At 52.0% G+C, this 24,268-nt stretch overlaps 6 protein-coding genes across 6 annotated transcripts; 3 read left to right on the top strand and 3 right to left on the bottom strand.

Annotated features, from left to right (window-relative positions):
* Nucleotides 1-284: 284 nt before the first annotated feature.
* NUU61_009110 (uncharacterized protein) lies at nucleotides 285-2,241 on the top strand (the record flags this gene model as incomplete). Its single annotated transcript, XM_056659635.1, has 3 exons — nucleotides 285-332; nucleotides 425-745; nucleotides 820-2,241. 3 exons carry the CDS (start codon nucleotides 285-287, stop codon nucleotides 2,239-2,241), a joined length of 1,791 nt encoding a protein of 596 aa, XP_056507928.1.
* A 1,408-nt stretch (nucleotides 2,242-3,649) lies between these two features.
* Nucleotides 3,650-9,478, bottom strand: NUU61_009109 (DNA-binding ATPase; the record flags this gene model as incomplete). Its single annotated transcript, XM_056659634.1, has 3 exons — nucleotides 3,650-9,341; nucleotides 9,396-9,413; nucleotides 9,468-9,478. 3 exons carry the CDS (start codon nucleotides 9,476-9,478, stop codon nucleotides 3,650-3,652), a joined length of 5,721 nt encoding a protein of 1,906 aa, XP_056507927.1.
* Nucleotides 9,479-10,754: 1,276 nt separating this feature from the next.
* NUU61_009108 (uncharacterized protein) lies at nucleotides 10,755-11,288 on the bottom strand (the record flags this gene model as incomplete). The annotated part of the gene is made up of 3 exons (XM_056659633.1): nucleotides 10,755-10,901; nucleotides 10,989-11,125; nucleotides 11,261-11,288. 3 exons carry the CDS (start codon nucleotides 11,286-11,288, stop codon nucleotides 10,755-10,757), a joined length of 312 nt encoding a protein of 103 aa, XP_056507926.1.
* Nucleotides 11,289-11,484: 196 nt separating this feature from the next.
* NUU61_009107 (secretory pathway Sec39 family protein) lies at nucleotides 11,485-14,400 on the top strand (the record flags this gene model as incomplete). Its single annotated transcript, XM_056659632.1, has 3 exons — nucleotides 11,485-13,015; nucleotides 13,073-13,226; nucleotides 13,281-14,400. The coding sequence occupies 3 exons, from the start codon at nucleotides 11,485-11,487 to the stop codon at nucleotides 14,398-14,400; spliced, it is 2,805 nt and encodes a 934-aa protein (XP_056507925.1).
* Nucleotides 14,401-15,432: 1,032 nt separating this feature from the next.
* Nucleotides 15,433-17,058, bottom strand: NUU61_009106 (dual-specificity mitogen-activated protein kinase kinase; the record flags this gene model as incomplete). The annotated part of the gene is made up of 3 exons (XM_056659631.1): nucleotides 15,433-15,562; nucleotides 15,622-16,343; nucleotides 16,411-17,058. 3 exons carry the CDS (start codon nucleotides 17,056-17,058, stop codon nucleotides 15,433-15,435), a joined length of 1,500 nt encoding a protein of 499 aa, XP_056507924.1.
* A 4,904-nt stretch (nucleotides 17,059-21,962) lies between these two features.
* On the top strand, nucleotides 21,963-22,725 carry NUU61_009105 (GPI anchored serine-rich protein; the record flags this gene model as incomplete). Its single annotated transcript, XM_056659630.1, has 3 exons — nucleotides 21,963-22,316; nucleotides 22,385-22,560; nucleotides 22,614-22,725. The coding sequence occupies 3 exons, from the start codon at nucleotides 21,963-21,965 to the stop codon at nucleotides 22,723-22,725; spliced, it is 642 nt and encodes a 213-aa protein (XP_056507923.1).
* Nucleotides 22,726-24,268: the final 1,543 nt, after the last annotated feature.

Below are 24,268 nucleotides of genomic sequence, written 5' to 3'. Positions count from 1 at the left end.
TCTGACCCCAGTTATAAACAGAAAACGGTTTTTCTAAGCGTAAATTCTATTGGGATTCTCGCTATTAGCATTAAAAATCAATGGATATGTTGTCTCTTCCAGAGTTGTGTAGTTTGTGGCTTAGTCAGGTGACGTCAAGCGCGTTTGTTTACTTTTCGCCTGTGCTTCCTCGCTTCACTCGACATTCTTCTGTTCCCCCACCCATTCCCTGCAATCGTCTCGAACTCCTCCTCACCACCTTATTTACGCCAATTGATTCTTGAAAACTACTGCTCGTTGTAACCATGGCGGTTCGCCGTTCTGCCCGTCTGCGCAGCTCCCAGACTCCGGAGGTAAGTGGCCTAGCAACGCCTGTTGTGGGAGGTGTTGAAGATCTTACCATCCTTGAAAGTGTATCCGGACTGACACCAAATCATCCCTACAGTTTCAGGAGCCTACTCCGCAGTCAGACATTGCTTCAAGGCTTCCCTCGGTTGTGGAAGGCGATGAAATTCTTGAAGAGCAGCATCACGTCCAAACTCCCGTCACCAAAACACCTTCCCACAGAACGCCCAACGCGTTTTCCCAGCAGAAATCTGCCACGGCACGAACTCCAACAAGCAATTATGCGACCCGTCCACCCATGGAAGAAATGCATCCGAGCAAGGCACACCCAAGCACCGCCAAGCAAGCCGACTCAGGTCTGATCCTCGGCTTCAACCCCATCAAAAAAGATTCGGCTGGAAATTTGATCAAAGATTGCATGGTTGAGAACACTCCCTCCAAGTCGAAGGCATCCCCGGGACACAACCAGTTCGGAACCCCGGTTTCGAGTTCAAGTTCGGCCAGGAGTCTCAACTCAGTGACGAGGCCAGGAAATTGATGGACAGCGTTCGCGAGGATGTTGTGCGGATCCGGTCGCAGATGGTCCAAGACAAATCGAAGCAGGAGAAAAAAGATCAGGATGCTGAGAAACAGGCACCTGGAGGCCGGAAGATTGCAAAGCCCAAGGGCAAGGCCGGCCGATTCAGTGACGTGCACATCGCTGAGTTTAAAAAGATGGACTCCATTGCCGGCCACGCTTCTTCCTTCCGTGGTACACCTGGTCGTTTCCAACCCGTGAACAAGTCTTTGAAACGTACCAAATCAAAGGCACAGCTGGACGAGCCCGAGAGTCAAAATTCCTCGCCTTCGCGATCTGCCCCCAAGCCTTCGACCGTCTCTTCCACTCCCGCGGCGACAGCCAAACGCGTCAAGCATGCCCCGACGGACGACACGTCGACCCGTCGCCCGCCTACCGAGACGAAGGAAACTTCTCGCAAGCCAGCCGGTCCACGCGCCCGCCCGTCCATCCGCAGCTCTCTCATGACCCCGACTCGCGCGTCTGCAGCACGTTCGGCCAGCGTCAAAGCACCAAAGACTTCACTCATCCCGTCCATCACCCACTCTCCCGCGGCCAAAGCTGTGGCCTCGCCGCGAACTCCACGCACCGATTTCAACCCACGTCTCAAGGGTCACTTGCCCACACTTGGCAACCTCAAATCCATTCTCCGGCGGCATCAGCCTCTGTTCTCCCGTGATCCGTCTAAGATTGCGGCCGGTACCCATGTGGCAGCTCCCGATTTCAATCCAGACTCTTTGCTGAGCACGGCTGCGGACTTGACTGACTCTGCCCCGACCCCGTCGCCGAAGAAGCACGTTGAATTCACCCCCAGCGTCAAGTCTCGTCATGAACTCGCTCAAGCTTCTCCCTCTCCCTCAAAGATCCCGACCGCCCCTCCCCACTCTATTGTGTCTAATGTGACATATCCCACTCTCCCGGCACTCACTCCGGAGAAGAGCTCCACTGTCACAACGGTCAATGCCTACCACTCCAAATCCCCATCCATTCGCCATGTCCGCAAGTCTGACGCCTGCGAACAACCCGCTACATACCCTGAGCTCCCTGTGGTAGCCCATGGCATTGCCCATGGGATTGGGAACAAGAAGCGGCACCGAGATGAAGTGGACGATGACGATGTCCCGGACGCCGAAAATGCGGAGAACGTCCCGCCAGCTGATGCGCAAGTCGACGAGCGCGGCGCCAAGCGACACAAAGCCAACCCGCCTACCCCTAGCCCTGTCAAAACCCGCCCCGTCAACACGCCCGTGCGATCTGCTTCGGGTCGCCTCGGTACTCCCGCTAGTAAGCAAAAGTCTCGCAGCGTTCTTAGCCTGAGTCGCTTGAACATGCTCGCCAAACCCAAGCGGGCAGGCGCATAAAGAGCGTTTGTTTTGGTGGGCAAACGCCTGGCGCGTTGGGCCGCATATCGAGTCACGGTTAGGGTGTGTTTGTCCGGCGATCACGGCCGACTTGCTACTCGATTTTTGATTCTACCCCGTCTTTTTTTCTACCACCACCATTCAATCAGTCAGCCCATGGCTATGGCTTTTTCCCCGCGGTGGAAACGAATCATGTCATCTTGTTGTGTATCTACTTCATTTCTTTTGCCGGGTCCTTGAGGCTCTCTGGTTTCTCTTCTTTCCATGTCTGATTCTTCCCCCCCCTTTTTTTTTTCTTCGCCTCTGTCAGGTTGAGATCTTTCCATTCTTCATCTCGGTCTAGGGTCTGTTTCTGGCACGGCGCATTTATGGTTTATCTCTATTCGAGACGATGCTCGTTTAGAGGGCGCAACATGGGGTGTTCTTGTTTTGAGTATGTTTGATTGGGTTCGTTGTCTGCTGCTACGAGATTTCTTTTCCTTTTCTGTTCTTTCTTCCCTATTCCTTGTGGATATGGGCACAAGTTCTACCAGGTTCCATCGTTAGAACTGCTCTCAAAACGACCCTCGTGTTAGCAAGCTTTTCTGACTAGGGTCAATGTAAGACACGAACTCGTTTCGGAAGACAGATAGAAAAAAGAGGTTGCGCAGGCAGTCTGCTTGGTTTGATTTGGATGTTATGAGATAATGAGATGATTGCTTGTTCTTTTTGTTCGAGATTTACGTATGCTTTTTTTGGGGGTCGAGTCTGCGCAGATTGGATGGATGGAAGCTCAAACCTCACGTCGACAGACATTTCCTATCGCAAGCCAGCAGCCAGCAGCAATATCTGCGAGCATCAACTAATAAAGAGAAACTTACAGCAAAGATAGACAGAAGGCAGAAACCATTTCTTTCTCTATGTACATGCATCATTCATCATCGAAGAGGGGAAAGATAAAGCTAGAAATACACGAAGGGGTCAAGGGGAAGGAATAAAAGGAATAAGGATAAAAACAGTGGAGGGAGAAGGGATTCGAGTGAAACAAAAAAAAAAAGAGAAAAAAGAAACGGCTAAAGAAAAAAAGGCCAGGTCCATCATGAAAATCAATGAAGTAGAAGATGATTAGGACCCAACGTGGAAATGCAAAACATGCAGAAGAGGTAGCGAGCTTTTGTTTTCGCAAAGGTAACGGAAGGTAAGGAGGTGGGTGAGGATAGGTGTAGGGCGTGAAAAGCATGACGATTGTGTGGGAGAAGGATGTGTCAACGAGATTGTAGATGATGTAGACGGATCAAAGGCCAAGTAAAACAGCTCAACAACGCCGCGAACAAGTGGAGATACGAGCTGCCCCTACTTCAGGTAGTTCGGGAGCAGACCAAGAAGCTCAGGTGATCGGGTCGAAGTTGATGCAGTGCGAGGTAGAAGATCAATTCTTCATCGAGGCCAGGAATGAATCCAGGTTGTATTCCTCCTGGTACTGGCGGTCATCCCAAAGCTCGCCCAGGTCATCCAGCCAGCCCTTCTTGCCCTTCTCCTTGACCTCGCCGTCGATATCGACCATGTCAACCTCGTTCCCGGTCTGGTCACCAGGTTTCTCGGCGGTGTCTGCGGTCTCACCCAGATTAAAGAGATCCAGGAGCTGATCTGTGTCCATCGTGCCGAGGCCAGCGTTTTGTTGATTGACCACTGTGGAGGCAACATCAATCTTGAATCGTTGCAAATTCAAGATCTTCTCCTCCAGTGTACCTCTCGTGATCAGGCGATAGACATTCACAACCTTCTTCTGACCAATACGGTGAGCACGGTCCATGGCCTGTATGTCCTTCTGGGGGTTCCAGTCGTGCTCCACGAAGATGACAGTGTCGGCTCCCGTCAGGTTGAGACCCAGTCCACCGACACTAGTTGTCAAAAGCAGAACATCGTAACTGGGATCGGTGTTGAAGCGGTTGACGATGTCCTGGCGCTTAGTAGCCTCCACACCACCGTCCAATCGGAGGTATTGGACCGAGGGGAGCAGCTTCTTGAACACATCGTTCTGAACAATGTCCAGCATCTCCTTCATCTGACAGAAGACAAGCGCACGGTGCGGGCTGACGTAGTTTGCGCCCGTGTCCAGCTCGCCCTCAGCCGTGTGGTCGAGGCCAATGCCGCAATCAACCAACAGATCCTTGAGAGCATTAAGCTTGGGCGCATGCGACACATCTCGAATCGTAGAGCGTTTGGCGGAAAGGTAATTCTGGACGTCATTGTACTGCTTGTGGCCCTCCTTCATTACCAGGGCGGGCGAGTTACACAGGCGACGCATGTACTGCAGAGCTTGGAAGATATGCTCCTTGTCGGAGCGCTCTGCACTGCCCACCTTCTCTGCCAGCTCTTTCTGCTCCTTCTTGGTGAAGTCTTCGAAGAGCCTCTTCTGCAGTTCACTGGGGTCGCAGTAGTAGTTCTGGATGATCTTGGGTGGCAGGTCATTCAAAACCTCCTCCTTCAAACGACGGAGCAGGAACGGCAGCACTTGTTTGTGCAATGCCTCAATCGCCAAAGCACCTGCCTCCTGTTCTTTCGAGGACGATTTGCTGAACCGGCTGGCTGCAATCGGCTTGGCAAACCGGTCCAGGAACACCCTTTCTGTGCCGAGGAACCCAGGCATCAAGAAATCGAAGAGGGACCACAGCTCAAGCACATTGTTCTGGATTGGAGTACCGGAAAGGATCAAGCGGTGGTTGCTCGCCAAGCGCTTCACCGAAGTGGTGATCTTGGCCTTGGGGTTCTTGATAAGGTGACCCTCGTCGAGCACACAGTAGTTCCAGCTGATGGGGTTGAGCACATCGTTGTCATTGCGGCAAACATCGTATGAAGTCACAACCACGTCCGACGAGGTCAACATGCCCTGAAGTCTTGAGCGCTCCGCCGGTGGTCCGACGTACGCGATACACTTCAGGAATGGAGCGTACTGGAGAACTTCCTGCTGCCAATGCCCAGAAAGAGAGGGCGGGCAGATGATCAGAGAAGGAAGCTTCCGAGAATCCACCGACTGGCTCTTCGCGAACTCCTCGGCCCGCATATGGTGGTCACTCGCAACAATGCAAATGGTCTGAAGAGTTTTGCCGAGACCCATGTCATCGCAGAGAATACCATGGAGATTGTAGCGATTGAGGAAAGCGAGCCAATTGACACCATCTTGCTGGTATGGTCGGAGCTCGGCCTTGATTGCGACCGGAATTTGGAATGGCTCCACCTTACGCACATCTAGCATCTGAGACATGAACTTCCTCTCCCGATCACGTCCTTTGAGCAATTCTTCGGAGAAGCCAGGGGGGTCGGGAATGCCAGCTTCGAGGGGCACCAGTTTGACAAGGGTCGCGAACGAAGTAGTCGCCAAAAGCCGCACATCGTTGTCCGAATCACTCATGCGCCCGAGCACGGGTACGACAAGGAAGATCACATAGGGCAAGATTCCATCTTCCATCACATGGATCAGGTGATAGATACACTCGATGGCTCCTTGGCGGTGATGAACATCCAGGGCATTGTTGATGGTCGGCAGCACCTTCTCTACCAGCATGGTCATCCCTTCCACTGTGATAACGCTGCAGATTGTAGCAAAGCATTTCGCCGCGGCGTAGCGAATGACAGAAAGGCGACACTGCAACGCATTGGCCACGATGGGCATAAGATCAACCACCCACGGGTGGAGACCCGGGTCGAACTTGGGGAGAAGAGCCCGCAGGGTGGAGAGGCCATCCACAATCTCCTGGCCAAGCTCGTTCTCGGGGTTGGTGATGTCTTCGGGAAGATCGCCCGTCAAAGCATGTCGGAGTGGTCGTTCAACCAGAGACGCAAGATTGGGGACCTTCTCTAACAGCTGAGGACCAAATTTGACAGTCAGTTGCTCCAGAGCGTCCTTGGCACCCCGCCGCATAACCCTGGCCTCTTTGGCCTCTCTCTCGAACTTGGCTGCATCGGGGTGATCTCGTCGGTCTTCCTCCTTGCGCAAAGACAGTATCGACTTCTCGAGGTTCGCGTTGTGAGGGAATTCGGGCGTCTCGGAGGTATCCACGCAGCAATACTTGACCAGATTTCCAATGATCTTGTCGACCGGTCCTCGCTTTGTTGCAGCCGTGTAATATTCAACCAGACCGGCAACTGCCGTAGCGGAGCGTTGCTGGAGTTCAACGTTCTCCTCCTTCTTGACGCTGTCCATCACGCCCTTGATTATGTGGCCAGGACGCTTGGGGATATCCTGCAAGGCGATCAGCGCACCGGCAGCTGCAGCCAGGACACGCATGTCCCGTTGTTCTCGAATAGCCTTGGCCTCATTGACGGCAGACTGTGCCGTAACGCGCGTGTCTGTGAGAACTTGAGTCGCCGTGATCCGTTGTGCGGGAGTCAGGTTCTTCTTCAACCGGTCAAAGTCGGGACCAACAATCTTTTCAGCATCAGCCAAGGAAAATGCGTTGGGACCGGCCTCGGAGTCACCCTGAACGACGACAGCCAACGTCGGCAACCGCGAGGGTGGAACATGCGCATGGTCCCGGAAGGTATTCAGCAATGAGTGGCACTGCGCACGCGCCACATGGAGGTAGCTTGCAATGTCGGAGTACCAGGAGGGACGCTCGCCTTCGATAATGGGCCGGAGACGCTCACATAGGGATGAAGTGTACTTGCTCCCAGTCCCGAAATGACGAGCATATTCTTCGATAACCATTGCCGAGGAGAGCTGCGAGGTGGAGGCAGAAAAGTTGAGTGCATCCAGAATTGTCGGCCAGAAACTCGGCAGTTCATGCTTGTCCCAAAAACAAAGTAGCTCGCCAAGTGCCTTTGAGGCATAGATCTTCGATCTCAGCATCGTGTCTATGCCGACGAGATCAATATCTCCAGACAACATATGCCCGTCGACGTTGTGGGTGGATGAAACGGGGGGCGCTTCCTTTTTCTCCGGTTTTCGCCTGCGGCCTACCTTGGGAGTTTCAGTACCACCAGGTGTGGCGGCAGGAGGAGAGGCCTTCGCAGGGACTGGAGCGGCCGTGGAGAAGGGTAGCCCAGAGGGCTTAATAAAGAGCGATGCGTTCATGGGAATCGGGTATCGAGGAACACCAAAGGCGCCAAGGGTTAGGGTCACGAGAGGCTGAACGGATTCTGACAACTCGGCTTCTGACCCGAACGATCCGCGCTGTTCGACGGCTTTGAGAAGTTCAGACCAAACCTGACGAGACAGCTTTAGAACACCTTCGTTGCGTTCCACAAGCAAATTTTGGAAGACCAAACGCAGGGCTTTCCCATCAACCCAGTCCGTAGAGCCTTCTCCCTCCAGCTGCAAGAACGTCATGAGAGCCCGAAGCACGGCCGAGCGAACACTTGTAATGGTGTGTCGTAGAAATGGGTAAAGACGAGGGACCAGTTTTCCAAACGAGGCCTCCGGGTTATCCGCAGCGTTAGCCTTCATGGCTTCCAAGACCTGAGGAAATGTGCATAGCTTGGCCAAGAGATCCATGACAGATCCTGTACTGGCACTCAGATCGTCTTGCAGGTTGGATAGACAATCCCAAACGATGTTCATCAGAGGACCGAGAGTACCAGACCGTGAGGTCACAAATTCCTCGGCGATGGGGACAAGTGTAGCAGCACTGACAGCCCGCACGTCATCGTCGAAATCCGCCAGACCTTTCATAACAGCCTCAAGAACGCCATCCATCATGGCCGTGTCCTTGATCAGTAGATCCCTGCGCACTGCCACCAAGTATCGCAGACCAATCATGCCACCATGGCAGACTTCCCATACTGGACGATCTAGGCCCAGATCGGTTTGCATAACGATGCGGTACATGCACCGATAGACCGCACGCACAGATCTTCGGGGAAGGTGAGAGAGAAGGGCACCGAGGGTCTGGCCCACGGTTTCTCGAATAGGAGCAACAACGTTGTCCGAGATGTAGTCACCGAATCGATCCAGCATGAGAACACACAGCAAACGACATGCGAGGTCATCCAGCCATCGGCGGTTTAGCCCATCGTTTCCAGCCCGATCTTTGCCCTCCATCCGGCCGGCTGCGGCGCCCTGGACCCTGATCACCTCTCGCAGGGCCATTGCAGCCCCATGACGGACCTCCCAGTTTGAGTCGAAGATGTCCATCGTCAGGAATTCACACATGTGCTCCAGCGGCCATCTCGAACCTTCGTCCACCATGTCCGGCTGAATGACAGGTTTCTCCGGAGCGATAGGGCCTTTGAATTCGGAAACAAGTTTGGAGTCGTCATCATCGCCCGACCGATCCAGAGAGAAATAGTCAGGTTTAGTCTCGCCATTCTGCTCGTCGCCATTCTCGGTTTTGATGGGATGCGGAGTGGCCGCGGCGGGAGTGGTGACGTTGTCTGACGTCCGTCGAGACGAGAGATCCACGACGCGGACTTTGTTGGCGCCCATCTTGGCATTTTGCTTGTTCTTGCGCTTGAGTTGATTTAGCTGTCGCTTGCTCAACGCGGTGTCTTCCTTGACTGCATTTTCACTTGGAGACGATGGTCGTCGCGAGGGGACATCTTGCGAGCTGTTTTCGCGCGAGATGGGAGCCACAGTAGGTTCCCGCTTGGGAGCGGGTGTCGATGCCTTCAGGGTCAGATCGGCATCTTCAATCAGCTCTTCTTCGACATACTCGCCCTCCAGACCAAGGCGCGCGGTGAGAGTTTTCTTCTGGTGCTGCAGCCGTGCTGTGGGGTCCATCGACGCCAGGGAATATTCATATTCCTTGCCTGCACTGCCGAGCAAGCGCTTGCCATACTTGAGGACGGAGGCGATGTCCAGGGTACCAAGCTGGAGAAACGTGTCCTCCGGAGAGGGTTGATCTTCAGATTTGATCTCAGACTTGATCTCAACATCATCGTCATCTGCAGCTGATTTGATTTGTAGACCGTCATCCTCATTAGGGTCATAGAGGTCTGCATTGACGACAATCAGCCCAATGGCCCGGGCAGCAGCTGTCCTCGTATCCCAGGATTTAGATCTAAGGTAGGGCAGGATACGCCCGAGCAAATTAAAGAGCTCATCTGGGTGCTGTTTTTGCACATCGGCCAGCTGCTGGGCAGCTGTGTTCCTGATCAGCTGGGTGCTGCCAGTCTCGAGTAACCTGCAGTGATTGGTTAGTTGGATGTGGGTCACGTGTTGGTGGTGTTTTACTCACGTGACAAGGCGGTCGAGACTAAATGCAGGTTAACACATGACAGACGCGTGATGATTGGTCCAGAGAGCTTACCGGGAAGCCATGGCGGGTCACTTTGGTGCTGAACAGCACAACAAAAGCGAAAGCGCGACAAAACGCGCTGATCAGAGTTGTCACTCACAAAGCTTAGAGAGTATAAGATCTCTAAAGTAATTAAAAGAAAAAAAGAAAGAAAAATAACAAAAAGGGCAAAAAACAACGCCCAACACCGGAAAGGCTGAGTCAGCAGGGAGGAATGGATTCAGTAGAGAGCGAGTTTCGAGGTCACGCAGCCGGGTTTATATCATTGGGGGGCGCGCCGGCCCATGTTTGGGTCGCTGGCACTAGGCTGCTTTAGGCTTAGCGCGAGTGATGCTCCACTCACGCGAGGATTCTGTAGGTCACGTGAATGCACTAGATCAAAGACGATTACGATGGTATAGAGCGATCAGCTCGAAAAAATATTCAATATAAGAACATTCTCTTAAGAAGAATTCTTATTTTCAATTCTCTAACAGCAGTCAGCGACTGATAATTAATGACCAAAAGTGAGGCTCCGATTGCAGACTCTTGCCTCAGGCAGCGGCTACAACGGGACAATGCCAAGACATGCCAGATGGCCTCATACTTGAAGGATTGCAACAGGGCGAGAAGATCAACAGACAGCTGATTTGATTCTCTGGGGAATCTCAGTGTATGAGAGCTGAAAGTTTGGTGATATAACAATCAGATCAAATAAATTCGAGAGGCTCGTAGTTAAGGTTGGCTTGCACTGAATACCGACCTAGTGTTGCTAGTCATGAAGTATATATTTAGAGTGTTCAAGAGCCAGTTTTCATCCCGAATACTGAAATCATGAATAACGACGGAGCAAGTGACAGATAATCAATAGACGAGCTGCGTATACATCTCGACAATCTCCTTGTAAAGTTGATATTCCATTGATATCCTTAATAACCTAGCTGGTGCATTAGATGCATTTGCAAGAGCCAATCCCAACCATTCTATATACTGTGAATAATCATTGCCGAGTATCCCCATACCTCATCCACCGATTTTCTCAGCTCTCACTTAATCCGAGGATAGAGCATTTGATGATGGCATTTGCTCAAATTTAACTTGAGGAAAATACTGGAACTCAACTTCACCCAGTGGCGAAACCCTCGGTCATGGAAATCGGAGTATCATTTCAGAAGACAGACCCAAAGGTCAACAAGTTGAGCGTTTCTATACAGGTGACAGGCACCCAGAGTAATTCCCGGGGCAGAAACACAGAATCACACGCAATTCAAGAAAAAGAAAAACCACCGCGCCCTACATGTACCCATGCTTTTCCAGTCTTCACCGTTGCTCCAGCACCGAGGCAGCTTCTTCCTCCTTCCCCAGCAAACCCAAGCTTCGGATCTGCTCAGCCTTGGGGGCATTCTCTCGTGGGTGGGCGGCCTCGGCCTTTCGATAGGCAGCTTGCATCTTCATCGTGCGGAGGGCCTATGGTCACATGGCCATTGTCAGAGATTGGTGGTTTCTTTGGAAGACAAAATTCTCATATCCGACCGGGGATAAACCGTTGCTTACCTCTTTCCGGTGGTGGAGGCACTCGTAGTAGTCCTCCAGGGCGGGCGTGCACTTCTTCTTGCCAGCCTCGCCATCACCCGAGTTCACGACATAGCAGCCAAGAACCTCCTGCCAGAAGGGATAGCAGCGAGAGGGACCTAGAAAGAAACATAGTGGGTTAACCAGCGATCGCTCGTGGAGGGAGAGAACAGTCTGCGCAAGCTGTGGACCGAATCGCCCGGGGGCAAATGCGGGCTCCGGTCAGGGGAAGAAAAGAGACAAAGACAACATACCACCAGTAAGACCGTAGCCAGAAGCCATTGTGGAAGACAAGGAAAGGAATTGGGGAAGTCGTGGGGTAGACAGACCGCAACGAAGGTGGTGGTGAAGTGCCGGCGGATGCGACGCAGTTTCCCTTTCGTTTCCGACGTGGCCCGTGCGTTTCGGCGACTTGGATTGACGTTGTCAAATACAAGGCCACACCTTCACTCTGCCTGCCTCGACTTGCTCTCCCGCTATGGCTGCTACCGATGGGCTGTCGGATGCCCATGCAATTCTCCTGGCGACTCATCTTTGTGCAAATGGCGATGTGGTCGACTTGCCCGCTCTGCAGGCTCAATTCCCCCATTGCTTCCCGCTGGAGCGCCTCCTGCGCATCATCCTGACCTTCTTACCAGAGAGCACAGAACCCTCCTACTATGCTCCTGTACTCCTGGAGCTGATTAGTAGCTCTCCTACAACATCTGTGGACCGCGTCATCGATGCCTCTGCCGTTCGAGATGTGTCCGAGTCGGTAGCCAGGAAGCGCGTGCGGAAGCTTCGTTTGCGATCGCTGAAGCACGATGATGGAGAAGAGGACGAGTTATCGGACCCCTTGACCCAGTTTATTATTCACCGCGCACACTTGATTGACTCAGAAACCGCCCTGCAACCGCTCATCCTCGACCTTCTCCTGCCATTCTACGAACACTTGCCCGTCATCCGAACATGGCTCATCTCCAGCCTGTTGCCGTTGCTGCGACTCAATTACGAATATTATCCCAACCGCGAGGAGACGCTTTCTTTAGAGGCCCTCGAGTCAATGGACGACCAGACGGCTATCAACGTTCTTCTATCGATCATCGGTTCCAAGAAAGATACCGAGCATCTGGTCAACAATCTAAGGGGACTCGTCGGTCCTTGGCTTTATGGTAGCAAGCGATCGAAACGGCGGAGGCTCAATGACACAAACCGGCGAAGATCAATCTCTCTTATCCAGGGTACACCGAACACCGAGCTGACCGAATTGGTCGGGTGGGAGTACGTGAATGAATGGCTCCTGTCGCGGAGTCTAGTGGATTATGACAATGTTGTCGGTGCCTTCGCCAATTGGGAGGGGCCCGAAGACGTGGATCTCGGAGGATATGGAGAAGAGGGCATGCAATTACCCGCGGATAAGGTGCAGGATTTACGGGATCGATATGGTCAATCCGGCCTCGCCGTGGTATACGCGCATGCGGATTCGTCCAGAGCTTCCCTGGAAGGATCATTCCAGGTCCTGACGCGTGTTGCTCAGCGGCTCGATCTCGAGGAGAGTTCATACCTCACCCCTACCTCCATACTTCCGTCTGTCGATTATGAAACTGGTTCAATTTCCTCCACATCCCGCGCATCATTGTTGCAGAACTCTCTTTTAACACCCGCAAACCCCTTGACACACCCATCATCCGCTTCGATTTCTTTTCTCAGTGCTTTATTACTCTCCCGTCGCATATTGACCGATCTTGGCCACCCTGTTCCTTGCCGAGTTGCTGCAAATATATGCCTTCACAGCAACGAGGAGCTGCAACTGGCAGAGTTCAAAAAAGTGGTGAAATCTACTGCGAAACAACCTCGGTCGAATGAGGATTGGCAAGAAGTGCGGCAACAACTGCTCTGGCTTCGCGATTGGCAGGCCGATCGCTCGGAAAGTGGCTGGGATGAACCCGCCTCTCATCATGGACTATTTTGGAGAGTTCCTGGAGACACAATTGAGACGGAGATTCTGAAGGCTCTGCTTGGGGTCAGAGGTGTGTTCAACCCCTTTGCATTCACACCCATTCCCCCAATACTGACACCATCTGCAGAATATAAATTGGCGGTCGATCTTTATACTTCTCAAGGGTCGCCGTTGACTATATCACAAGTGGAATATGCTGTTGAAGAGGCCATTTTCATCGCATACGACAACGCAAGCAACGGAAACCGGACACGCGGGGGCATGAAGAGAGCCTATGATATGTGAGTCTCAATACAGGAGAGTCAACCACTGAATTGTCCCTAACCAGACGATAGCTTGCAAACATTCCAACCGCACTTCCCAGAGTCGACTGCATTGAAGCAGATCCACGCTCTTATCTCGGCAACGCATGCGCTATCATTCTACTCATTGACTCTGCAACACGGTGTCCCATTTCAACCGGTCAGCATTCGCGTGCACCACGACCCTCTCTCGTTGATCGAGAAAGTGCTTGACCAGAATTCTAAGAGCTACACAAAGCTGGACGATCTCCTTTCCATCGGACGGAACCTGGTCACTGCCGGTGTGCCTAGCAAAATGGTTTCAGATGATGCCGATGACCGACCATCGCAAGGTCAGCTGTCGAAGGAAAGTGGCCTTGTCACTGCCGAACGTCGCATCACCTCCTTAGTGATCGCGTCTGCCCTGACATCTAATGACTTTGGCACTGCCTACTCATACATCCTCACGAGAGTCACCCCGCCTTCTCTCTCCACTTCTTCCCCGCTGCCTACCACACCCTCCGTTCCCGATGACATCTCCTGGCGTGCCGTCTACAACGCCGGACGCTACCGCTCCACCACGCCAACCACGCCCTCTCCAAGTCTACAGTCTCAGATCACCCACCTCTCCCAACGCATGGAGCTTCTCTCTCTCGCTCTCGTCCTAGCCCCATCCCCAGACCCACTCGCCGAGATCCTGGGCGCCTGGCGCCGCTGCGACGAAGAGCTGAGCTCGCTGCGGGCCCGCGAACAACAGGAAGAAGAAATGTGGGACGCCAAGGGCGACAGCCTGTCCTCCGTGCCCGGCGGCTTCGGACCCTCCGACTCGGAGCGCGACGCCTTCGACACCGAGCAGCAGCGTGCCGCTCGTCGCGCTCGTGCCCGCGCCGCCATGCCCCATTCCCATCCGCACGAAGCCCCCATGGGTCTCTTTGAAGTCGCCCGAGGCGCTGCTCTCGCTCTGCACAAGAACGCCTTCCCTCTCCGCGGTGCTGCCGCTGCCCCCGAGTCTCCGGTTGCTGGTGGCGCCGAGCGTCACGAGGACGATCGCCCACTCTCCCCGGACACCGAAGAAGGCCGTGTTCGCAAGAGAGATATGGTTAGTAACATGGTGACGGGCGGCCTGGCCAGTGGCATTGGCTGGGTTCTGGGAGCCGAGCCTGTGAATCGGTAACTTGAGCTATATTGGTCGAATTTTGGGAATACCAATCTTTACCGTTCCAGCGTTTGATCTGTCTCGATCCTGTAAACGGGGGACGTACGGAATTTAAAGTGGTTAAATCGCTTGTAGATATTATTATCCCTACGTGTTATGTGAAGTTTCCAAAGTTTCATGATGATTTAGGTAATAGTCGAAGATCGCCGTCCTACGAGATAGTGAATTGATAAGCTTCGCATATACACACCGACATGTCTAAAGTATCTCCCAGATAGAAGAAACATGATTTCTATCACAATAAGGATCTGTTCCAGAATTTGTCCCATCATTCATCTATCCGTTTAGTTGCTTTCATCTACAAGCCACAAGTCCGGCGCAAAGCACACGATGAATGGTATTAGGTGCCTAGCAATACCTCGAAAAGAGGTCTCGAATGCAGTGCATACAACTCCAGCGCCCGAGAGACAAGCAACCAAGGCCGCGAGCGAAATAACAGAGAAACATGTAAGGGGGGGGGGGGGGGGGGACCGGGCCTATACAATGATAAAAAGGAAAAAGGAAAAAGAAAAAAGCGATATACGAAGATGATTGATATGTCCAAGCTCGAAAAGGGAAGGGGGGTCACGATCACGAAGAAACGAGGACGATGGATGAGAGGGAGGGAAGAACAGTGGGAGCGAGGAAGGCAGAAGGAAGAGAGGGAATCCACGAGCGTGACCGGTAGCGGAATATGATCCGCCACTGAGAAACACTCGAGGGGCAAGAAAAATGGGAGGGTAGGAGAGAGAAAAGAGGCGAGTGTGGTCAAGGATAGTAGAGTTAAGCAGGAAGAAACAGGACAGGGTATGAGAGCACAACAGGGAAAAAAAAAGATCAAACTCCACGAGTTCCGGCACGGGAGAAAGCACAAAACAAAAACAATGAGGCGTCGTGATCGTGGTCGTGTTCAAGCGTCGCGTTGATATATCCAGGTCGAAATCCTTGGGGTCCAGCCACTACCCAAAAAAGCAAAGAATTTCCAATCGAGCCAGCAGGAGAGCAATTTCTCTACTCCTTCCAGTCCCAGACCTGCTTGATGAAGTTCGCCATGTTGACCTTCTTATTCTTCATGTCCAACACCCAGGGATGTTCCAGCATCCGCCAGGGAGTCGCCCTGCGAGGCGGCTCTTTCTCCAAACTAATGCCAGTCGTCAATAAAGGTCAAAAGGAGAAAGGGGAAAAGCAAGAAAAGCTTACCAGCATTCTATGAAGTATTTGAAATTTTCTGACCAGCGAATGCCGTTGTCTGGCTCATCTTTTAGTTTCGGGATTGGCTGGCGGACGATGTAGGTGAGGAGATCGATTAACCCAGCGCGAGGCTGCATTTCCGTGCCATCCGCGGGGAAGGGGAATCGGTGCTGCGCGACTTCGAGCAAGGTCACGCCCAGGGACCAGACGTCGGAAGTGATTGTGTAGGATTGACCAGTAATACGCTCAGGAGCCATGTAGTAAGAAGTACCGATGAAGGTGTTCGCATCTCCTTTGGTGCCGAACTCGCCGCTCACCCCGAAATCGCAGAGCTTGACTTGGCCGTCACGGCACAGGAGAATGTTTGAAGGTTTGATATCTGCGCCGAACATTAGTCTTGGTGTCCGATGGATCTCGAAGGAAATGGCATGGCCCGTACCTCGATGAATAATCTTTCGGCTGTGAAGGTAAGTCAACCCATTCAAGACGCCCTCTGCGACCTTTCCAAGGACCTTCTCGCCCGTGCGGCCTCCAAGCTTTTTGACTTCTTTGTAGATGCTGTCAAGGCTGCCACCCTCGCAAAATTCCATAGCAATGGAGATGGTGCCCGTGGATTTGTCCATGAACGCACCGTAATAGCGGCAAATGTGATCCGAGGTACAGTCTTTGTTGAAATTGAGTTCCCGAACAATCTGCTTCTTCACGTCGGGGTTCGGGTCCGTGGTGATAATCTGGCGCAAGTTCAATATTAGCCTCTTATTCGCGTGCCCGAAGACTCCTTGGGGAGAGACTACTCACCTTCAACGCAAAGACCGTTTTCCCATCCTTCAATCTGCACCGGGTGACGGCACCGCCCGCACCTTCTCCCAAGCTGCCCAGCTCGACAATTTTCTTCTGTTCGCTGGCAGCGTGCCAGCTTTCATCATCCAAATCATCTACATCGAGGGGCCGGCCCTTCTCCAAGCTCAGTTTATCCAAATCAGGTAGCAGCCCATTCACGCTGTTTTCGCGCTCCATCGAAACCCCACCATCCCGGTCTGAGTACACCGAGCCGATGGCCGATGAGGGATCGGCGCCGTCGGCGGGCTGTCGCAGACCCATGGCAAAGGACAGCGCCGAGTATGATGAGTTGGCAGAGCCGGGACCACTTCCCTTCCCATCCACACCGACTTGGGCATATGTCTCTCCCAGTCCGTTCGTGTTGAGATTGAGTGGGGGCGCGGCTGGGCGACCATTTGGCATGGGCGTTGCCAGGCGTAGCTGCGGGGGAGCAGGTCGGGACGAGGGACGGTGAGGCTGGGGCGCTTCCGAGACACCATTGCCATTCACAGATTTGTTGTTGGGCGATGGGGGAATGCCTAATGTGAGTTTCGGAGCTCGAGGACTGCTGTTGTTGCTGCGGGAGCCAGGGACTGGCGGGCGCAGAAGCGGGACGGGAGATGACATGGCAGAGTTGTTTTGCCTTTCCCCGGGCAGGAACAACTCGTTGGGATCAGCCAGGGTCGCCACAGTGTCGACTTTGGATCTGTCGACGGAGGGGGGGGGGGGTGAAGCGATCGTGAAGAGAGAGAGGGAGAGAGGGGTTGCGGCTAATCACAAGCGAGGGGCGAGAGATTAAAAAGAAGAAAAGAGAAGAGGGGAGGAAAAGAATATGAACGATGTCCAAAGCGATGTTACAAAATAAAACGAGTGAAAATGGGAGAATTGCCGAGGAGAAAGAGAAGAGAAGAGAAGATGGGAAGCAGGTGACCCGGTGCACTTGGGGAACGTTGAGGTGTGCTCCACTTGGCTTCTGTCTCTCTCTCTCTGTCTGTCTTTCTCTCTCTGCCTTTCCCTCTGCCTTGTTACTCAGACCCTTAGGCTCTGCCACAGCCACACTATGATTCCCGTCAAAATCGAAATATTAATAGATTCTCCAGCCCAAGTGGGACAGATGGGCAGAGAGATCAGGTCCTACCTGGTGGGGCAGTCACTGTTTCAGAAGGCGCCTCAGCTGAAACATCGCATTCCCGGACAGCTTTTTTTAGGGTTCTCTTTGGATACTAACATACTAATCTTTTTCTTACTGGAAGAGCTGAAGCACGCCGTCGGCCCCCGGGTTCCTGAGAAAGGGCTGAAAAAGGCTGAAAAGGCTGAAAAAGGGCTGAACGAAACCCGAATTGAATTCTCCCGCAGAACCATGGTTCTCCAGTTTATTCTCCCGATATTCCACTCATCTCCAACGGTCTCAGAATCGGGCACAGACAGCCATGTTGTTGCCTTGGGGGTCTTCCGGGGTTCCACCGGGCACTGGCGTGGTCTCTGATTGCTTCGTTCACACGGAGACATGGTGGCGCCTGTCGACATCATTCTGCCAACGCACATTCAAGGCCGTCGGGCAAACCCCCCACTTCATCGGACACTACCATTTTGAGTATGATACACGGCGAGTCAATGCTCACATGGTTTCTGATCGTATCAAACTTCCTCATTTATCGAACACTGTGCGTCCGACACATCCCCCCTAGGGATGAATTGGAACTCAGCAAATGTGAGATCCAACTCATGCCGGGGTGTATAGAGCGGCTCAGCCACAACCCACCTTCTTGGCCGCTCAAGGGATCCGACGTCATTGGCGCTTCGAAGCGCGATGAATGTAGAAAGCGATCGGCTTTTCGGACCAATCCCAGCACTGGTACATGTTGGTTCACACGCGCGCTACACTCACGTCACGTCACAACACTCGAGATTCATGGATTGTGACAGGCTCCTGTACGGATCACTCGAAGGGAAATTGGAAATGCTTGGCATGGCATTTGTACTAATGTATTCCTAGTTCCATTTCTACAACTGGCGGCAGGCCATCTTACTCCTTATTATTGAACCCATCGGAATTCGGGACCGATGCTTCTCAGCCCGATTAGCCGAACTCAGCTTCAATGCGTAATAATCATGAAAGAAAACAGCTATTCAATAGAACCGCTTGATTTATCCCTCCTTCTGCTATCTTAAGTAGTTTGTAAACATATTCCTTACAGATGCCCCTAAAATCCACCTGCTGCATTCTCTCGATTATACAACGGCCCTTCCGTAGGTCCATTCCTCTGACCAGCTGGCTGGCATTGGAATGAGCGAGCAGTACAAGAGAAATTGCAATTGAACCAAAACCAACGCCAGTGTAGGTCTCTGGTGTACACTCCAAGGTGCTTCGTCCCTCTAATCAAGGACCAAGACAGAATACTATAGAAGTGGACAGCGCCGTCATTGCATTTGTATCTTCCGCACTTGACTCAATATTTCGCTAGGGCCTCAACTACACTGAGGAGATAATGCTATACAATATTGATTAACCAAGCCATCATCAGATAGCAATGGCAATGCTTATGCTTTCTACTGGTTTATAAGAAATGGTAAGAAATTATGGGCACTTCCTCAAGACCAAGTCCAAGTCCAGTAGCCCTGGAAAATGCCCTCCCGTCGTGATACGTGATACATGCAATCCATTACATTCTTAGTATCGGAAATTGAGTCCTAGCAAGAACCAACCGTGATATCTGACATTAATCTTTCGCAGTTCCTTATATAAAGCAACTCGATGGTAATCGGTAGGTGGAAAACGAACACACACACCCTTCTTTCTTAATGAGATGAATATGGGTCGCCGAGTCTATTTACGAGTGTCAGATCTCCAATTCAAAGGGGCGCTTCTTGTTACAACAAAATAAATAAATAAATAAACCCCATGTTGCCATGCATGGGTAGATTGGACAAGGTTATCAGCCATGGAACAGAAAACTTGCTTTTACCAACACACTCCCCTAAGGATTCCGACTTGTGCTATTGAGAAGTGGCCTTGATAGCCAGGTTGTGTTTCGGCTAGAACAAGGCCACAGTAACGCTGAGAGGACCGCTGAGTCTTAGGGCTGAGGGTTGGCGGGCTTGGCTGCATCGAAGGGCCACCCGGGGGGCCGCGGGGCATCAGGCACCTTGAAATCGTCAGATAGATTGGGTCGTAAGATACATTGCGAGAGAATGCATCTACGGTGTCCAACTGGTGTTTTGGACAGGTCAGGACTTGAGGTTCGGTCTCGCTCGTGTCTGTAGACTGCGTCTAGAGCTTCTTTTGGCTTGTCTCCTTAAAAACGGTCTTGATGTCTGGACCACAGACTGTCAGTCCAGACAGTCAATAATTAATCAGTTCTCTTGGCAGTACAACCCCCGTCCTCCCCCTGAACGAAGTCCTGGGACCGCGCAAGCGTTTCCTCGAAAAAGAAAAGAAAAGAAAAATTCAAGACTCCACCGAGAAATGCGAAAGTCACAGATCCTTTCAAAAGCGCCAGTCTAGAATCCTTGAATGAGAGAAAATGCTTTCCCCCTTTCTTTCGATAGAATTATCAATGATGATAATGATGATAATACATGAATTATGCGCTGTTCCTGGCAAGATGATTTGGTTGAAGGGGGAAAGAGAATCCACTATGTGAGCTATGATTATCTATTATTATCCCCTTTCTTTTTTTTTTCATACTTGAGTCTAGAACAATTATTATAGCACAGCACCGAGGAGCCGTTTGTAAGTTGAGATAAGAATCCGCCACGATCTATTGAAACCGCAAAAGAAAAGACAATAAATAAATAATAGTAATATAAGAAAAAAAAAGGGGGGGGGGTCGATAGTCGCGGAATGTGGAGTCTGGGGCGCCACGAGGCTATAGTCAGGCCACAACTCTCTCTGAACGACTGTTCCCCTATCATGGAGCCCGGGTAAAAGAAATAATAAGTTCCAAGCATAGTGGAAGCAGCCAGTTTCATTGGCCCCCTGACATTGAAAAGAAGTTACGATGGTCCGACACCCCCTTCAAGGATATCCTCCGCGGTCGAGACTCACCCAGCCTCCCATGAGGATCGGCAAGGCGCTGTGTTGTAGTTTGCATACATGGCGAGTGTAACAGAAGAGAAAATTACAGGGGAAACTCTCGCACCAGCCAGACCCGAGTCGACTGCAATGCAATCGGCACCAGCAGACGGTGTGGTGCCGATCAGGGACGAGGTGCAGTAATTTTGAATCTTCAGGGATGGCTAGTGGATTTTGTTTTCGATGTATATTTACACACAGTGTGTTATGTCCCATCAAGCACCGTCAAGCACCTTTGACACATGGAATTCTCGCGCGCTCTAGGCAGAAACAGGGCAGGCGTGGCGCCGGCTTCTTGAACGGCGTGAAAGCCTCCCGCTGCGGGGGCTAAGTTTTTTTGTGCAGGGTCAAATCAAATCTGAAATTAGGGCAAAAGTAACCCCAGAAATGTATGCTGTACAGTACTGTAGAACAGGTTGTACCATGGCCACAGACGACAAAGTACCCGGGCGCCACGGAAGATACAGCACAGTGTGAGATCCACTGTGCCCACTGTTGAGCGATTCGCTCGAGAAAAAGAAATCCCACCCATCCCACGGTTTGATTCAGTACAAAAACAAAAAAGAAAAAAGAACGAAAAAAGAAAGAAAAAAACAACCGGAGTAAGGAACCTACCAGATTTCGTATGCCAAGTGCACATCTTCATTGGACTATCCATGAGCCCCGATGCCCTTACGCCACAAGGATTGGAGGAGAGACTCTGTTGCGACGCAAGTGGAAACAAATCCACGGGCTGTTCAGGGGTAAGTGGAGCAGAGACCCACGGACGAAGCCAGTACTGGATGAACGGCGTCAGGAACGGGTAGTGGATCGGCGGTGGATGGAGCTGAGGGAAACCGGTTTGTGTAGCAATATCACAGAAGTAGACATACATAACAGGCAGGCTAAGAATAGAGAAAATAATATGAGAAAAATATAACAAAAAAAAAATAAACAGAACAGCAGAGACTCGAGACAAAGCAAGGACTGTCTCAGGCGAGTTAGGGTTATGTTCCAGGCGATCGACCAGCGCTAAGTGGACGCTAGCAACCAAAATTACCGCGTCACAAAACACTGGTTTCTGGCCCAATCAATGTGACGCGCGCTCAGGGCTGTGTCCAAACTGTAGGTACAGTGACTTCTGGTGAGAGGGGGCTCACCGCACCCTTCCAAGTACCCGGTACTCCGTGAGGTTCCCCTTTTTTCGGGGCCAAAGAAAGGCCGATCCTCAGGGCTAATCTCCCCGTTGAATACAAAGGCCCCTGGCCTCCCCCCGTGCAGCCTTTTCTCTTTCTTTCTCTTCCAAGTCCAATCTTCGTTGCATTCGCATCAGTCACTCTCTCGACTTCGGTCATCCACTCTTTCAACCCAACTACCACCACTCTCTTTCTACAAAAAAAAAAGCCTACGCTTTTTTTTAAACTCTTCACAAATCACCTTGACGGCTTTTCCGTACATTTCAAAACCCACATTCACAATGCGTTTCACCGCTGCCTCTGTTGCCTTCTTCGCCGGCCTTGCTGTCGCGCTCCCCAACCCGGCCGAGACCGTCACCTCCACTGACGAGGTCACCATCACCTCGTGCCACCCTACCGTGACCAACTGCCCGGCCCGTCAGACCTCCACCCCTGCCGCTGGTGCTGGTGAATCTTCCCCCGTGGTGCCCACCTCCACCCCTGAGGCCCCTGCTGCTGGCCCCTCGGCTCCCGCTGCTGGTCCCTCGGCTGGCCCCTCGGCCGGTCCTTCCGCTGGCCCCTCGGCTCCCGCTGCTGGTCCCTCGGGCGCCCCCTCGGCTCCCGCTGCCGGCCCCTCTGCTGGCCCCTCCAGCGGTGTTGTTCCCAGCCCCCGGCTCCCAGCGCTCCCGCTGCTCAGTCCAGCGGCCCCGCTGGCGGTGCTCAGGGCTCCACTGTCCTGATCACCACCTGCGTGCCGACTGTCCTGACCTCGGTTGTCCCCGCCCCCACCGCTAGCGCCCCCTCCAACCCCGGCGCTGGTTCTGCTGGCGGCAACCCCGGCTCCGGCGGTGGTGTTCCCCACGTCCCCACCTCTTCCCAGAAGGGTGGCTTCGGCCCTAGGTAAGTTCACCTCGAACGAAATTCATGTCGATCACTTGCTAACGATTTCATAGCGGCACTGGCAGCGCTGCCCCCTCCAGCTCGTCCTACGGCGCCGCTAGCTCCCTGTCCGGCTCCATCAGCTTCGCTGGTGTTGCCGCCCTGGGTGCCTTCCTCCTGGCTTAAATGACTCCACTTCTCTCGTGATGAACAGTATCTAATTAGCTCCTGCTGACTAGTCCGCTGTTCCCCATGACTGGAACGGAATAAGAGGATGGAGCAGAGTTCTTGTGATTTAAATTGGGTTCTCTTGGTGATGACCAAACCCTAACCGCCTCGTGTTTATTTGCTTTCTGCTTTGGATATGTCTATCCTTTTTTGATTTTCTATACATATTTTTCCTCTTCTTGGGCTTCCTGGATAGCTTCGGAGTTGTGTGAAGCGCTTGGTGGCTTGAGCACGACCTTAATGTAAACCATGAGAGCTTTCACATTCTAATTCTCCCTCTATCCAGTGAATATCCCGTAACCCTTTCAATGTATCCATCCTTATTTTTATTTGGCTCTATTTTTTTTCTTTCATTGCATGTCTTATCTACTGTTTGTTGATTGATACCTTGCATCCGAATCTCATTCAAGTTTGATTTTATTTTCAATCTCACTCTTTGTTAGTATTGCCCCTTCTGTGGATTTTCTTACCTCTCATAGTAATCCGTCATGGCCCCTGATCGTCCACATCAGTGTTGGACCGCGCCTCAATCGTAAATAACCTGCGCATATATATCCCAGTACTATGGGCCAGGTGCTGTGCTTCCCGAGTTCCCACTCGTATTGATCAGCCGTTAGCCATTATTATGTATAGCCTGCACAGAGTGCCGAACACCGAAGACCGGTGTCAATGGGTTTCTTCCGCGCCGTGCTTCATAAATAACATTGCCCCCCGCATTACGCGACCCGGTTGACTGTACACCAAGATCAGGGTCTTTGAGGTAAGCCTTGGCTGGGATATGGAGATATTATCTTGCGATGAAACATGCTCAAGTTACATATTTGCTGAGCTTGTATGTATTAGATGCTGGCATATGGGCTTGTTGGTTAATGCAAGATTATCACTAGAGTGGCTGCTACTTCTCCTGTATGCGCTATATACGCCTCTTAAACTCTTGGCAAGAAAAGAAAAGAAAAGAATAGAGGCTCGCTTAACCCGAGTATCCGAGGTACATAAATGTGCATACAATCGGAAGATTCCCGAGAAACACACACAACCCTTAGGCCCTTGGGTAGGTTGTGTACATCCATAGATAGATAGAGGTACTCTAGTTAGGACCCTGTCTTGACCTAATAAACTTCCCCACGCGAGATCATTTGTCATGTGTTGATTCATTGTTCAGTTTTCCTAGTTTAGGGTAAAGTTAGTTATTATTGACTTGCCGACTCCATCATCATCTCACGCCTCATCCATCATTCGGCGTGGCTGATTTGTCGGCCTAAAAATAGGCGTGATCCACTTTGGCGTAAAACTTGCGATGGGATGCCTCGGGTGGGTAGCCCTGCGAACACCTCAAGGGGAGATCGGGGCACCCTGCGTAAGAGCTGCATTGTGAGCTTGAATTACACTATATGTCCATATGTCTATATCTCTATAGGGGCTATTGGATGTGATCACTCAATCTAACTCCCATTCTTAGGCATATCTGTCGTGACCCCTTTCATACTCCACCAGGCGAGCT

Source organism: Penicillium alfredii (assembly GCF_028826965.1).
Source record: "Penicillium alfredii strain IBT 34128 chromosome Unknown utg000011l_segment0_segment0, whole genome shotgun sequence".
Classification (NCBI taxonomy): Eukaryota; Fungi; Ascomycota; class Eurotiomycetes; order Eurotiales; family Aspergillaceae; genus Penicillium; species Penicillium alfredii.
Note: the sequence above shows the minus strand (reverse complement) of the source record. Positions and strands in the feature narration are given on the sequence as shown.